The sequence below is a fragment of the Leucopleurus acutus genome (assembly GCF_964270905.1).
Source record: "Leucopleurus acutus genome assembly, chromosome: 18".
Taxonomy (NCBI): Eukaryota; Metazoa; Chordata; class Mammalia; order Artiodactyla; family Delphinidae; genus Leucopleurus; species Leucopleurus acutus.
The window spans coordinates 14,155,925-14,169,768 of NC_139160.1; the positions used below are offsets into that span (position 1 = coordinate 14,155,925).

Below are 13,844 nucleotides of genomic sequence, written 5' to 3' on the forward strand. Positions count from 1 at the left end.
CATCATCTTCTCTTCCTAAAAACAAGGAAAACTCCCCACTTACCTCAAAAGCATGTACAAGCAATGAAAGCTTTATGAGGTTGTGAATGGAGCTTTTTTGGTCCCTTACGTGTACATCAGTAAGCAGCCTGTGAATATATATTTTTCATAGATTTTATATTATTATTATTAATATTATTTCATGAATCCTGATTTTCACTTGAAAAGCTGTATACGTAATTCTTTATTTTTTAGTATAACTCTTAATACATCAGATGTTCCTCATCAAATGCTGGGACATCTTGAACCAAAGAAAACTATGACTAGTCAGAATAGAGACACAAGGGTTTGCCAGTTGACTTGACCATGTCAGAGTGATCAGCTTTCTATCCTAGTGAGGTTCACTAATGTCCCAAACCCTAAGGATTACATCAAAATGACAATGTTATCATTCAATCTGTCCAAGAAATTAGACCTCGATGAATTCCATTGAGAACTCCAACTTGATAATGAGCTAAGAAGTCATAACACTATTCTGACAGGAAGGTACAGTTAAAGAAATTTGAAAAGCACCAGAAATACATGAAAATGAGGGGCTAATGGAGGGAGCAAAGTGCAATCTTCTCCTCCTGGCAGGAAGCCACAGAATGGAGAAGCCCCTGCTCAGTGAACAATGAGACACAATCAAAGGGCATTCAGTGCATGACGAATGAAGCATCTGAGAGCAGAGTGACTTTTTCCATAGCAACAAAGCCTCAGAAAGCCCCGAATGCTATTGGCCAGAGTCTTGTATTGTTCTTCCGGGGCCACATCAATCCTCACCCTGGATGATTAAAAGTGCCAGAAGCAAGTGTGATATTCGGATATTCAAGTTAAATGATAAATGTGCACAGAATGAATAGGAAATATAGTTACATGTGTAAATAGCCAGAATGTTCAATTTCCAATATGAAAAGTATATAATTTAGAAACTCATTGAAATGGAAGTTTGAAGGATTTGCTGCTTACTCAGCAGCGCCTAATAAAAGAATGTATCCGTTATCCAATCTTTGCTTTTGAAAGACTTGGTTCTGTTAGGGGGTTGTGAAAGGGTCCCGATCTTTCTCGCCAGTCAAGGCTTTATGCTGGTTACAGGAGTGTGAAAGAATCTTTCTCAATGGCCAAGATCCCTGAAAGAACAGAGGTATGAAACTGCCCCGGCACAGAAGCACCGAAGCAATGCAGCGCCTTGTAGAAAGTGGAGAAGCAGCACGTCACTGTCAGCTTGTGACCGCTCTGTCGTCATCCGTGGAGACCGAACCATGACCCGGTTTTCGTTGCCTTCAACCACTTCTCAATGTTGTCCATATTCTCAAACTTCATCCAAAACAGACTTGAAATTCTTCTCTCATAAGGATTTGATCATGATTGAAGTGCAATGAACAGGCAGTTAGAATTCTGGTTGCAAAGAATTTAAGTTGAAAGCAGGAATTATGTCTTACCTGTAACACCTTGTGTGCCGAGAATAACTCCTGGTTGGATGACTAGTGGGTGAATGAATAGGAGGCCTGAAAATGAAATGGAAAATGTACAGGACAGTTGGAGCTGAAAGGCTACATTTAGGAAATGAAAGAAGCGAACCCCATAACTGAATTAACACTCTATGACACACGGAGCCACTGATCAAAGAGAGAATTTATTCACAGAGCTTTTCAAATACAAACAAAATAGCACGTTTTTATTTTTTACAAAATGAATATTGGAATAAATGTGGTACAGCACAGTACAATAATGGATGAAAGAAAACAAGATCTAGTGACTGGAAAATGTCTCTCATTACTCTCACATCTTCAACTGGATTCTCTCCTACAGTGGACAGAAAGTTGCCCCTTTACTTCGTAAGAATACCATAGCAGAAGCTACTCAGAGAAATATTGCATATTTTTTGAATAATACTGAAATACAAAGGCTTAATTCTAAAGATCTGCATAAACACTGAAAACACGTTGAGGGCATAAAGAGTTTATGCAGAGTATACAAAATACTGATAAGAGTGGCTTATTGGTCCATTTATTAGGTTTAATGTATACTTTATAAAGTGATAATATGGTATTTTAAATGTGTATTAAAAAGAAAACAGAGGAGTAACGCACTGTTAAACCTCTCATACAGACTGTGCAACAGTTTAAACGTCTGTGTGTGGGCGTGTGTGTGGATGCGCACATCTGTATGTGCTCGTGTGCTTTCAGAAACGCCGTGACTTACTGGGAACGTCTGTGCGTTACCCTGCTTCCCAACCTAATACTGTTTCTACTAGCCCTTTCGATTCTCTGAGTCATCATCCTTAAAAAAAAAAAATCCTTGTTTGCTGCATATATAGACTTGTTTTGTGTATGTGTGTGTTCTACATCAACAATACTCTGTGGGATGGAAACACCCAACACCCTGCAATATTTTTAGCCTTTGGTCCATTTTTCTCTATCATTCCATGCTCTACATTTCTTTCACAAACCTTGCGCAACCCTTCCACATGGTATAATGTTTTCAATTCCACTGGGTTTCATTTCGTTAGTGGTGTATGGTTTAGAACCACTATTCCACCTTTTGAGAATAACTGGATGCTTCAGTCCCTCCCAGCCCCTTCAGCCCGTCTTCTCCTCTGTTTGCTCTTGGTGGCTCCATCTCAGTATGGGTACTGTTTCTGTTTCTTGCCTGAGAAGCAAGCCAGCCATGTGCATAGCAGCATGGCGGTGGCAGCACCTGCTCCCGTGCAGTAGTAGGCCCAACCGATTTCACACTTACCTAGGGACACAAGAGAAGGAGAGAAAGCAGGCACAGATCAGGATGATTTTACAGGAGGTTCTGTCATTTCTCCCAGGGTGTGTGTTCCTGGTGTACCACGGTGAAACGGAAATACTCATTAGAAACGTGACACTCACTCAAATGGAATGATAACAAGGGATGAAACTTATCCCATGATGGAAGAAAGCCGGAATAGTTGTGTGCATTTCAGAAGGACTTCAAGGCCCATGTCTCCTGTTAGCTAGTGACAGAAACCTTTTCTCCCCAACTGCGATGCTCACTCCCGTGGCTGAAGAAAAGGAGGAATAACAGCAAGCAGGATAGGAGAGATGAGGGTATTAGTTCCGACTTAAATCACCCAAACTCATATGCGTAATGAGGTACCTTAGAAAAAAATTCAAAATATAGGTGAGTCCTAAATATAGATACAGTTTCTGCAAAAGGGCCACTCTAAGGAGGAGATCCCTTTGAAGAATAATGCTAAAGTGAAAGAATCTACCAAAAAACTCCTGGAACTACTAAGTGACAACAGAAATGTTGCAGGATACAAGGGTAATATATAAAATTCAATTGCTTCCTATATACCAGTAATGAACAAGTGGAATCTTTAATTAAAAACACAATACTATTTATATTAGCATCCCGCAAAATGACATAAGTAAACATCTGACAAAATAGTACAAGGTCTTTATGAGGAAAACTATAAAACTGATGAATGAAATCAAAGAACTAAATAAATGAAGAGATATTCCATGTTCATGGATAGGAAGGCTCAATATTGTCAAGACGTCAGCTCCTCCCAATTTGATCTACAGATTCAATGTAATTCTAATCAAAATTCCAGAAAGTTGTTTTGTGGGTATCAGCAAACTTATTCTAAAGTTTATATGGAGAAACAAAAGACCCAGAATAACCAACACAATATTGAAGGAGAAGAACAAAGTTGGAGGACTGACACTACCTGAATTCAGGACTTACTATAAGTCTCCAGTAGTCAAGATGGTGTGATATTGGTGAAAAAATAGACAAATAGACTAATGCAACAGAATAGAGAGCCCAGAAGCAGACCCACATAAATATAGTTAACTGATCTTTAACAAAGGAACAAAGGCAGTACAATGAAGCAAAGACAGTATTTTCAATAAATGGTGCTGGAACAACTGGACATCCACATGCAAAAAAAGGAAATTGGACACAGACCTTACACCCTTCACGAAAATCAACTTAAAATGGAGCACAGGCTGAAATGTAAAACGTAAAGCTATGAAAATCCTAGAAGATAACATAAGAGAAAACCTAGATGCCCTTGGGTATGGTAATGACTCTAGATATAACACAATCCATGAAAGAACTAACTGATAAGCTGAACTTTATTAAAATTAAAAAAAACTTCTGCTCTGTGACAATGTCAAGAGAATGAAAAAGAAAACTACAGACTGAGAGAAAAATGTGCAAAAGACACATCTGATAACGGACTGTTATCCAAAATATACAAACACTTAAAACTCAACAATAAGAAAACAGACCTGATTAAAAAATGGGCCAAACACCTCAGACCACAGACACCTTACCAAAGAAGACATACAGATGGCAGATAAGCATATGAAAAGACACTCCACATCATGTCATCAGGGAAACGCAAATTAAAATGACAGTGATATGCCACTACATACCTATTAGAATGGCCAAAATCTGGAACACGGACACCACCAAATGTTGGCGAGGATGTGGAGCAACAGGAACTCTCATACATTGGTGGTAAGAATGTGCAATGTTACAACCATTTTAGAAGACAGTATGGTGGTTTCTTAGAAAACTAAACATACTCTTACCATACAATCCAGCAGTTGCATTCCTTGGTGTTTACCTAAAGGAGCTGAAAACCTGTGTCCACACAAACATCTGCACCTGGATATTTATAGCAGCTTTATCCATAACTGCCAAAACTTTGAAGCAACGGAGGTGCCTTTCGAGTCAGGACTCAAATCTGGGTATCAGGTTCTAAGAATAAGAACTCACTGACCCAAAACATCCTACTTGAATTAGTGGGATAGGTTTCCGCATTCATTAATCCTTTTTTTAAAACAACATTCAAGTTATTCTTTTTGCATGTACAGTAAGGAAGTCCTCTATATCTCTCATTCAACATTGTCTTTTCTGCCCTAATTGAATCCCCTTTTTAGTCAGTCTTAAGAAAACCAGAAATCAGACAATGCTCCAACAACAACCATTTTCTCCCTTTTCTTTTGTTTTTGTTTATCCATTACATTGGCCAAAACACATACAACCAGATGCTTGGATTTCACAGTCATTGAACATACAAACCATAGTTTGAAAACCATATCTTTTTTTTACATGTCAGTCATTTTTACCTTGTTCATTAATAACTTCTCTATTGAAAACTACAAAGACTGTTAGGTGTAGCATGCAATTTGACTTCCTATCTTCACTGAAGTCTACTGAAGCGGTAGTTAGCATGTGCCCCATTTACAGATAAGAAGGTGAGGTGAGGCAAAGCTTGAGTCATTGGCTTGTAGTCACCATAAGTCAATAGCCACAAAATTAGACCAAGAGCCTCCACATCCTAAAAGTACTCTAGGGCACTACCTATGTACCAGACAATAGGATACGTTTAGCCTGCAACTTTGATTTCTCCCTCTCCATATCCAATAATAAATAATAAAAATTAAGAAACAGAAAACACAGATTGATTACTATTTGCTCTGAATTGTAGAAGCGCTTTCGTGGAGCAAATATTAATACATTTAATCCTCATAAGAACACGATGTGGTAGGTACCTGAGTATCATCCCCACCATTCGCATGGGGACACTAAGGCCAAGGAAAGTTCAGTAACCTGCCCAAGGACTCACCTGTATAGTAAGTGACGAGTCCTTTGCATCTCTCTCCACAATTTATTCTGTGTGCCTCCACTCCTCAAGTGCCTATAGCAACCCCCGGCAGTCTTACCTGCTGTCATTGCTTTCCTGTCTCCCTGCTTTTATTTATAGTATCATCAACAGCAAAGAGGGCAGCTATCTTTTCAAAAATCAATCATGTTAAGTCGCTCTCTTACTTAAAATCCTTTAATGATTTCTCAAACATGCAATCTCCTTCCAAAGGCCTGTGAGCCCCTGAATGAGCTGGCATCTGCCTACTTCTCAGACCTCATGACCACCTTCCCTCTTGTCTTCTTGCTGGCCATACTGGCTGTCTTCTCTGGACCACATCAGGCTTGTATTGGCTCCAGTACTCCTCACTCATTATTCCTTCCACCCCAAAAATTCTACTTCCAGATCATTAGAGAGCTGGAGCTTTCTCGGATGGGATCTACCTGCCCCCCCCAACTTGTCTCATCAAAGTCACTCTATTCCTTCACCTCACTTTATTGCCTTTGTAGCACTTGCCATGGTTCGTAAATACTGTGTGTGCGTGTGTTTAACTTCAGTCCATCCCACTAGAATGAAAGTTTCAATTTGGGGTGACCTTTGTATATTTTGTTCCCTACTGTACCCCTACAACAGTGCCTGGCTCACAGTAGGCACTCAGTAAATAAATGCTGAATGAAAGACAAGGTAAAAGAAAGAGAGAAAGAAAGGAAACAAAGTAGGCAGACAGTTAGTCTTTCAAAAATAAAGTATGGGATTTTAAGAGTAACTCCAGTCTCATTTGACACAGAACTTCTGGAGAGAAGTGCCCAAACCAACTGTGCATTTATAGCTTTGTACAGAGTGTGTTCAATTTAAAAGGACAATAGATCCTGAAAGAGCACATCTCCACCGCAGGCTGGGTCTCACTGGCACAACGACCTCCATTAATACTGACAGATAGAATCAGTCTTTTCAAGGGTAACAGAGTCTCCTTCATGGACCAGATTTTCTGATAACCGTAGGCTAATGTGGCTGTGAGTCTTGGGAATAATCTCCATTTTGAATTATTCTTTAGCTGGACTAAACAAATCTAGGAGGGAGAATTAATAGGTAACTAAGAGACGGCAGGTGGTTTAGAACCAAAAAGTCAGCAAAATCTGTGGTCAGTCCATTCAGTATAAGGCTCATAACACAGAACACAGTCAGTTGTTCATTAATAATAAGGTGTTGATCTTCCATGACGTAACATGAAAAGTGGAGTACATAATTCTTTACTAATTATTGGACACTCACTCAAGAAAAAGTAGTTGGTGAGGCTATTTAATAATAGTGTATGTGGGCTTCCCTGGTGGCGCAGTGGTTGAGAATCTGACTGCCAATGCAGGGGACACGGGTTCGAGCCCTGGTCTGGGAAGATCCCACATGCCGCGGAGCAACTAGGCCCGTGAGCCACAACTACTGAGCCGGCGCGTCTGGAGCCTGTGCTCCTCAACAAGAGAGGCCGCGATAGTGAGAGGCCCGCGCACCGCGATGAAGAGTGGCCCCCGCTCGCTGCAACTAGAGAAAGCCCTCGCACAGAAATGAAGACCCAACATAGCAAAAATAAATAAATAAATTAATAAACTCCTACCCCCAACATCTTCTTTAAAAATAATAATAATAATAATAATAGTGTATGTAACAGTAGTCACGTGTGTTAAATAAAGATTAAAAAAAAAAGCTACTAAAGCATTGACTATCAGAGAACCCAGGAAAGACAGTATAACTTTTTCTCTCCTCTAGAAAAGTCAATAAAATAGCGTAAGCTTAAACCTTAGGGGCTCTGAACTGGCAGGGTTGCTGTAGCAGATGGTGCAGATGCTCCACCCAATTCCTTTGCTGGTTCTGGGCTCTCATCCATCAGCTACTGACTGTACTTTGCTCCTAACAGCTTATACTTGCAACCCTCTTCAGAGGACCCATGAGCTGGGGGGCCACTTTGTTCCAACTCTCAGGAAGTTGAAGTACCCCTGGTGGGACTGGTAGCCACTGATGGGCTGGTGCAGGAGTCTGAAAGCCCTCCTTCTTGCCTCCAGGTGGGACAAACTCTGCTGTGGCATGAATGTTCCAGAGCTCGTAAGAGTCCAGACTGAGGCTGGGACGTCACCTGGAATTGCACCCTCGCTTCGTGTCTACGCTTTCACTATCTTGCTTTCCCACTTCCTACTGGTTTCTCCTCAGCTCATTTCCTTGATCCCTTGGACAGGAATCCTCATCTCAGGGTCTCAGCTTTGGGGAACCCAATTTCAGAGAAGAGCAAATGAACACAGTCTTTCTTGTTTTTCTTTAACGTGATAAGGGTTTGTGAAGTTTCTTCAGTTGTTAGAGGCTTAACCCATCCACCTACCCACCCAAGCCCTGCCATCCCCTGAAACACCCAGAGCCAGGATAGAGCCTTCAGCACATCCTTGCTATGCTATCATCTTCCCGGGGCCAATCCAACTCCTTGCCTTGGTAAGTGTGTATGTGCCATTTGTAATAACTGTTATGCTTCTGGAGCCTTTCTTGTTTGTGTCATAAAACATGTAGTCAACTCAGCAGACCAACCGTCCGTCATACGAAAATGGAAAGGTAGGACACCAAATAAAGGTACTCAAAAAGTGTACTATCATAGAAAATGTTTGAGGATATCACACAATCTTGCTGCTAATTACACACACGTGCTAATTTATGTGTGTGATTTATACATTTTGTGGTTTAAATTTAGCAACTGGCTAAGATCCAAAATGAGCGACTAATGATCAGTGTGATTTAAAAGAAAATTATTCCTCTATTTCAGATATGAAGACGTTGGTTTGCTAAGTAATTGATAAAATAAATCATTATTAAATCAATAAGGATTTATTCTGGTATTTTGGATTGTATAGAAATATGGCCACCTCATCAATCTAACTTCAAAAAAATATACAAAAGCATATACCACACACACACATATCTTCAGAGAAACAAAAAGTGGTCAAGGTCAGTGTAGTAAGATCAAGATGTGTCAATAAAATTTAGGCAAATCTAAAGAAACACTAAGTCATCCATCCCCTGATTCTTGAGTCCCTTCTTCCCACCCTCTCTCCCTCCCTCAATTCTTTCATAAATTCAACAAATTAAAAAAATTTTTTTACTGGAATATAGTTGATTTACAATGTTGTGTTAGTGTCAGGCGTACAGCAAAGTGAATCAGTTATACATATATCCACTCTCTTTTTTTTTTTTTAGGATTCTTTTCCCATGTAGGCCATTACAGAGCACTGAGTTCCCTGTGCTATACAGCAGATTGTTATTAGTTACCTATTTTATATATAGTAGTGTGTCTATGTCAGTCCCAATCTCCCACAACAAATATTTTTTAACCGCCCAACTAGGAATCACTGGATGCGAGGGATCTACTTTGGAAAAAGATAAATACAGCCCCTGCTATCAAAGAGCCATCGTCTAGTCAAGGGTGTATTAAACAGTAATTACTTAGATATTCATATAATGATAATTGTGATATGTGCTTTGAAGAAAAAACATCCAGGATGCTAAGACAGCAAATCACAAGGACTTTTATACAGTGAGGTCCGTGAAGGAGAGCCTTAAATTAGAAGTGAAATTTAAGCTGAGACCTGGCAGATGAGCAGGGGCTAGCCAAGCCTGAATGTGGGAGGCCAGGGAAGAGTGTCTTTGCACCAGGGGGATGGGAAATGTAATGGAGAAACGTAAGCAGATTTGGGTCTCGTTAAAGTATCATTCAAATAAGAGATGGATGCCACTGTGCATGTAAGCAAGAGATGGGGTTGGGTGTGACCACCTCCAGAGTTTGAGAGCTGGAAGCCTGGAGACTTCCTCTTCAAATATTCATCTACGCGGGTATATAGACATGGGAGATAGTCAACAACCATTGGTAAGTCTTGATCACCTACTCTTTGTGTTGCAATATTACAGGAGACCAATGAGGGGACAAGACAGATAGCATCTTTGGTTTTACAAAGCTTATGTTCTAGTAAGACTGATTCTTGAGTATCACTCACATCAGTTGCATTATTTTGAAGCCATACCTTGTATATTTTACACACGTCTGTTAGAAATTCAGTTAACAAAATTAACTAGATATAAAAGGGAGTTTTTTTCATGAAACTATAAATGTAAATGTACCTCGAATTTCTTCAAAGGAGAAGAAAGATTCTTCTTCCTGAGCATGGTTCCTTCCATTGTTAAAACCCACACGCTCAATAATAAGAAATTAGCACTGTGTTTTACAGTAATAGGAGAAAAAGTCTTTCTGAGTACATTAGGCTATTAGGAAAGAGCAGATGTTTAAGTTAATATGTTTTAAACCTTACTGTAGTCCACGAGTAGTAACGGAACCAAAGGAAATCAGGGAATACAGGACCATTCTTCCCTGGCCTCTCACTTCCCCTGTCGTGGCAAAAAATTCTTGTTATTTTAATGCAAATCGAAAGCATTTTGCTAGAGGGCAAGTTTTGTCTGGGATCCTTTCAGGAAATTAGAGAAGCAAATCTGTTAAACTTTCTCTTTTGCTCTCTGTAATGCTCCATCAAACAGGACTCCGAGCACACTGGGTTGGCAAACTGCTGCTTTCAACGACGGGGAATGCCGCTCTTGACAGATAAAATAGAGGTTAATCAATGGAAAAAGGTCCTGTGGCTGCATTCCAGGGCAGCCCCGGGGAGAAGATGGCTGGGAGAGGTGTGGCTGATTCTTTAGGGTGCCTCAGATTAGTTTTTAAGCGCATCTCCTGTTAGTAACAGAGACAGAAGAAAAGGTACAAAGAACCCAGCTTTACTACAAATAACAATGAAATTCCAGTGATCAGTTCTATTTGATTACTCTTTCACAGCCTACCATGTGACTGCCTGTCTCATTCCTGTATCCCAAAGCTCAGTACAATGATGCCTGGACCACAGCAGACGATTGATACATATTTGTGGTGTGAATGGCTATCAGACACTATACCTGTGCTGAGAACAGAGATCTGAAATTAATAATTATATAATAGCTGTCATGGACAGCCTGTGAGCCAGGTGCTAACCAGTTTAGAAGTGGCATCTCATTTAACCATTTTTGCCTATGATACTTTCAAGAAATTAGAGAAGCAAATCTGTTTATACTTTCTCAATATCATTCCCATTTTGAAGATGAAGACACTGAGTTAACATGCAAGATAAGTCACTGGCTCAGTATCTCAAATAAATGATGAAGCTTGAACTTGAACTTGAGTCAGTTCCAAAACTTTTTTGTGTGCTCAGATATGTTTTAGGAAGATCTGTATCACATTGTCCCCATTTGTCTCTGCTAGAACTTACATGCCACAAAGAAATAAGATATATTTTGAGTGAATTAAGTTAGAAAGAGAAAAACAAATATCGTATATTAATGCATATATGTGGAACCTAGAAAAATGGTACAGATGAACCGGTCTGCAGGGCAGAAATAGAGACACAGATGTAGAGAACAAACGTATGGACACCAAGGGGGGAAACTGATTGGGGAGTGGTGGTGGTGGGATGAATTGGGAGATTGGGATGGACATATATACACTAATATGTATAAAACAGATAACTAATAAAACCTGCTGTATAAAAAGTAAATAAAATTAAATTAAAAAATTAAAAAAAAGATATATTTTGCATCTTTGAATTTACCAGTCTCCTTAGAAGACTCCAGGCACCCGTGTGCACCTTGCACAATTCTAGTTATTAAAGGCCTGCATCTTGCAGACTTGGCTCTCCCAATTTCAGGGCCAATGAAACCAAACTGGCACTCTCTTGGCAATCCCATCCCCCTAGAGGATGTGAGGCAGTGGGGTCCAATAAGCTTGCTTGATCAAATTCAGATAATTGATTTTTCCTGGGTGATAACTGGCTATGGGCACGCTGTCAAACTGGATGTTTCTGACCTGCCCCCGTCGGAGCGGAGCTGAGAAAGGGCTCCAGGCCCTGGGCACCCTCCAGCTCCCCTCTGCCTGTAAACCCCTGGCCATCGCGCCATCCTCATACCCAGAGACTTTGCCACAGGGCCTCCTGCTGTCCCAGTGCTCATTTAAGCACAAAACAGGGTCCCACAGGTAGTCCTGCCCCCGACTGATGCTGTCCAACGCAAACCTCCCTGTGTCTTCGACCTTCCCCATGCTCTGCATTTGAACCTGAGCCCTGCCCGTTCCCAGCTCACTTCTTTCCTCACTGGGTCACTGCTGAGTTCCCAGCCTTGTGGCCACGGGTGCCTGAGTCCAGATATAAGCTGACTGCCTTCACTTCTCAGGCAGAATATCTTTCATCTGCGATATTTAAAGTTTTTCAGCATGTAAAGATATCAATGCAAAGTTTGTGTAGAGAAGAAGCAGGCATGTCAGATTTCATCCCTTTTGCTGTACAAATAAGGAAGACAGGAAGGTGGAGGGATCTGTAGAGAAAAAAACTTTTGTATTCTTTTGCAGTACGTGGGCCTCTCACTGCCGTGGCCTCCCCCGTTGCGGAGCACAGGCTCCGGACGCGCAGGCTCAGCGGCCATGGCTCACGGGCCCAGCCGCTCCACGGCATGTGGGATCTTCCCGGACCGGGGCACGAACCCGTGTCCCCCACATCGGCAGGTGGACTCTCAACCACTGCGCCACCAGGGAAGCCCAACTTTTGTATTCTTAAATACCATGGGTGGAAGTCTCTCCTGTTGAGTAAATTCCTTCCTACCTCTTCATATTCAGACCATCTTGTCTGCCCTGTGCATTAAAAGCAACAACAAAAGAATCTGTAGTGGGACCAATTCCTTTTGTTCTTTTGGGAAGTTACTGAACAGAGGTGTTGCTAGTGAAAACAACAACAACAACAGGATTTAAACATTTGACCTAAAACACACAAAAGCTTTAATTCAAACTTTTAATGGAACAAGGAGTTAAAATGTGTCTGAAAAGAGACGAGTGGAACTCAAACTTGATCGCTGGGCAAAAAATGTAGAAGTAAAAAGGCTGAGGGAAGATAGTTTGTGAGATGCGGCTCATTTTAATGCTCTTTGCTTGTTTCTGTCTGTTTAGGACGAGAAGCATAAACTCACATTGCTGACCAGGGTCGACCTGGACACAACTTCAGGGCACCATTTACACTGTACTCCCTGAGATGTACTCTAGGAGGTACTGTCCAAAAGCAGATCTCAGTAATGGGATCTCAGCACCCCATGGGCGCTTCCCAAGAGTAGATAGTATGGAGGGACGTGCAATGGTAGAACCCTCCAAAGACTGAGCACTGAGTCTGCACAGAGTGCCCCAGGCAGCGGAGGCCACCTTCATGCCTCCTGTTTCCAGAGTGCAGCACAGTGGACAGACCCAGCATTTCTCCTCAAGAACTTCCACTCTTGACTCTCATGAGTGAAGCTGGCTATATCTTCTACCTCTCCTGCCCCTTCGTTCCCAGGTTTAGGGGACTGGACAGTTGGATTTGAACTCTCCTGGGAGTTGAACGGTACCTTTTTCCCCCAAACACATAGTACATCTCAGTGTATAAGGGTCTAGCTTGGAGCACTGGACCCACTTCTACAAATAGACTCTTAAAAAGACTCTCCACCTTCTTTGTCTGCCCTACTTTCTCCCTGGAGGTATCCAGGAATGTAAAGAGTTAGCATATAACGCATATGTGTCCATTGGTAAGAGCTGGCACACTCAAGCTATGGCATTTGTAAGTACTCTCCGTAACCTGCACGTCCAAGGGAGCAGGGATTTACTCTCTGGAAAAGATAAGATATGTTTCTGCAAAGCACTCATAACAGCACTGCGTCTAAGGAGATATGTTACAGTCAATTTTGATAGGGCTGGCCAGACGAGTACGTGACGGGAAATGACTGCTGTGCAAGGACTGTACTCAAATATGAGTTCATGTTACATGGGTCTCAGGTTTCAGGGGGAGAAAACCTTCTAAATTACACATTCATTCTATTCTATTCAATGGCATAAATTTCTCTTCTGGATTCCCACAAAGATTTTGTTAGAGAGCCATAATTTTAATTTGCTCTGTTGTGTCTCTCTTGTCCCTATAGACATGTTTTTGGCTCCACCTTTAGGGTGAGGACCTGAGAAATAAAGAAAAAAAGAGTTCTCCCAGGTACTATTTACTGTCTCCCATGGAAACAGTGCTAGCCATCATCAACTTAGGGATTTACTAGAAAGTACCTATCTGAGGTCCCACACTTACACAGC

At 41.2% G+C, this 13,844-nt stretch overlaps 1 protein-coding gene across 1 annotated transcript in view; it reads right to left on the reverse strand.

Annotated features, from left to right (window-relative positions):
- Positions 1–1,636: 1,636 nt before the first annotated feature.
- Positions 1,637–13,844, reverse strand: part of LHFPL6 (LHFPL tetraspan subfamily member 6) — a 225,255-nt gene continuing 213,047 nt past the window's right edge. Inside the window, exon 4 of the mRNA XM_082859305.1 lies at positions 1,637–2,760. Within this exon, the coding sequence (XP_082715431.1) occupies positions 2,642–2,760 (119 nt within the window). The 3' untranslated portion in view covers positions 1,637–2,641. The remainder of the gene's footprint in view (positions 2,761–13,844) is intronic.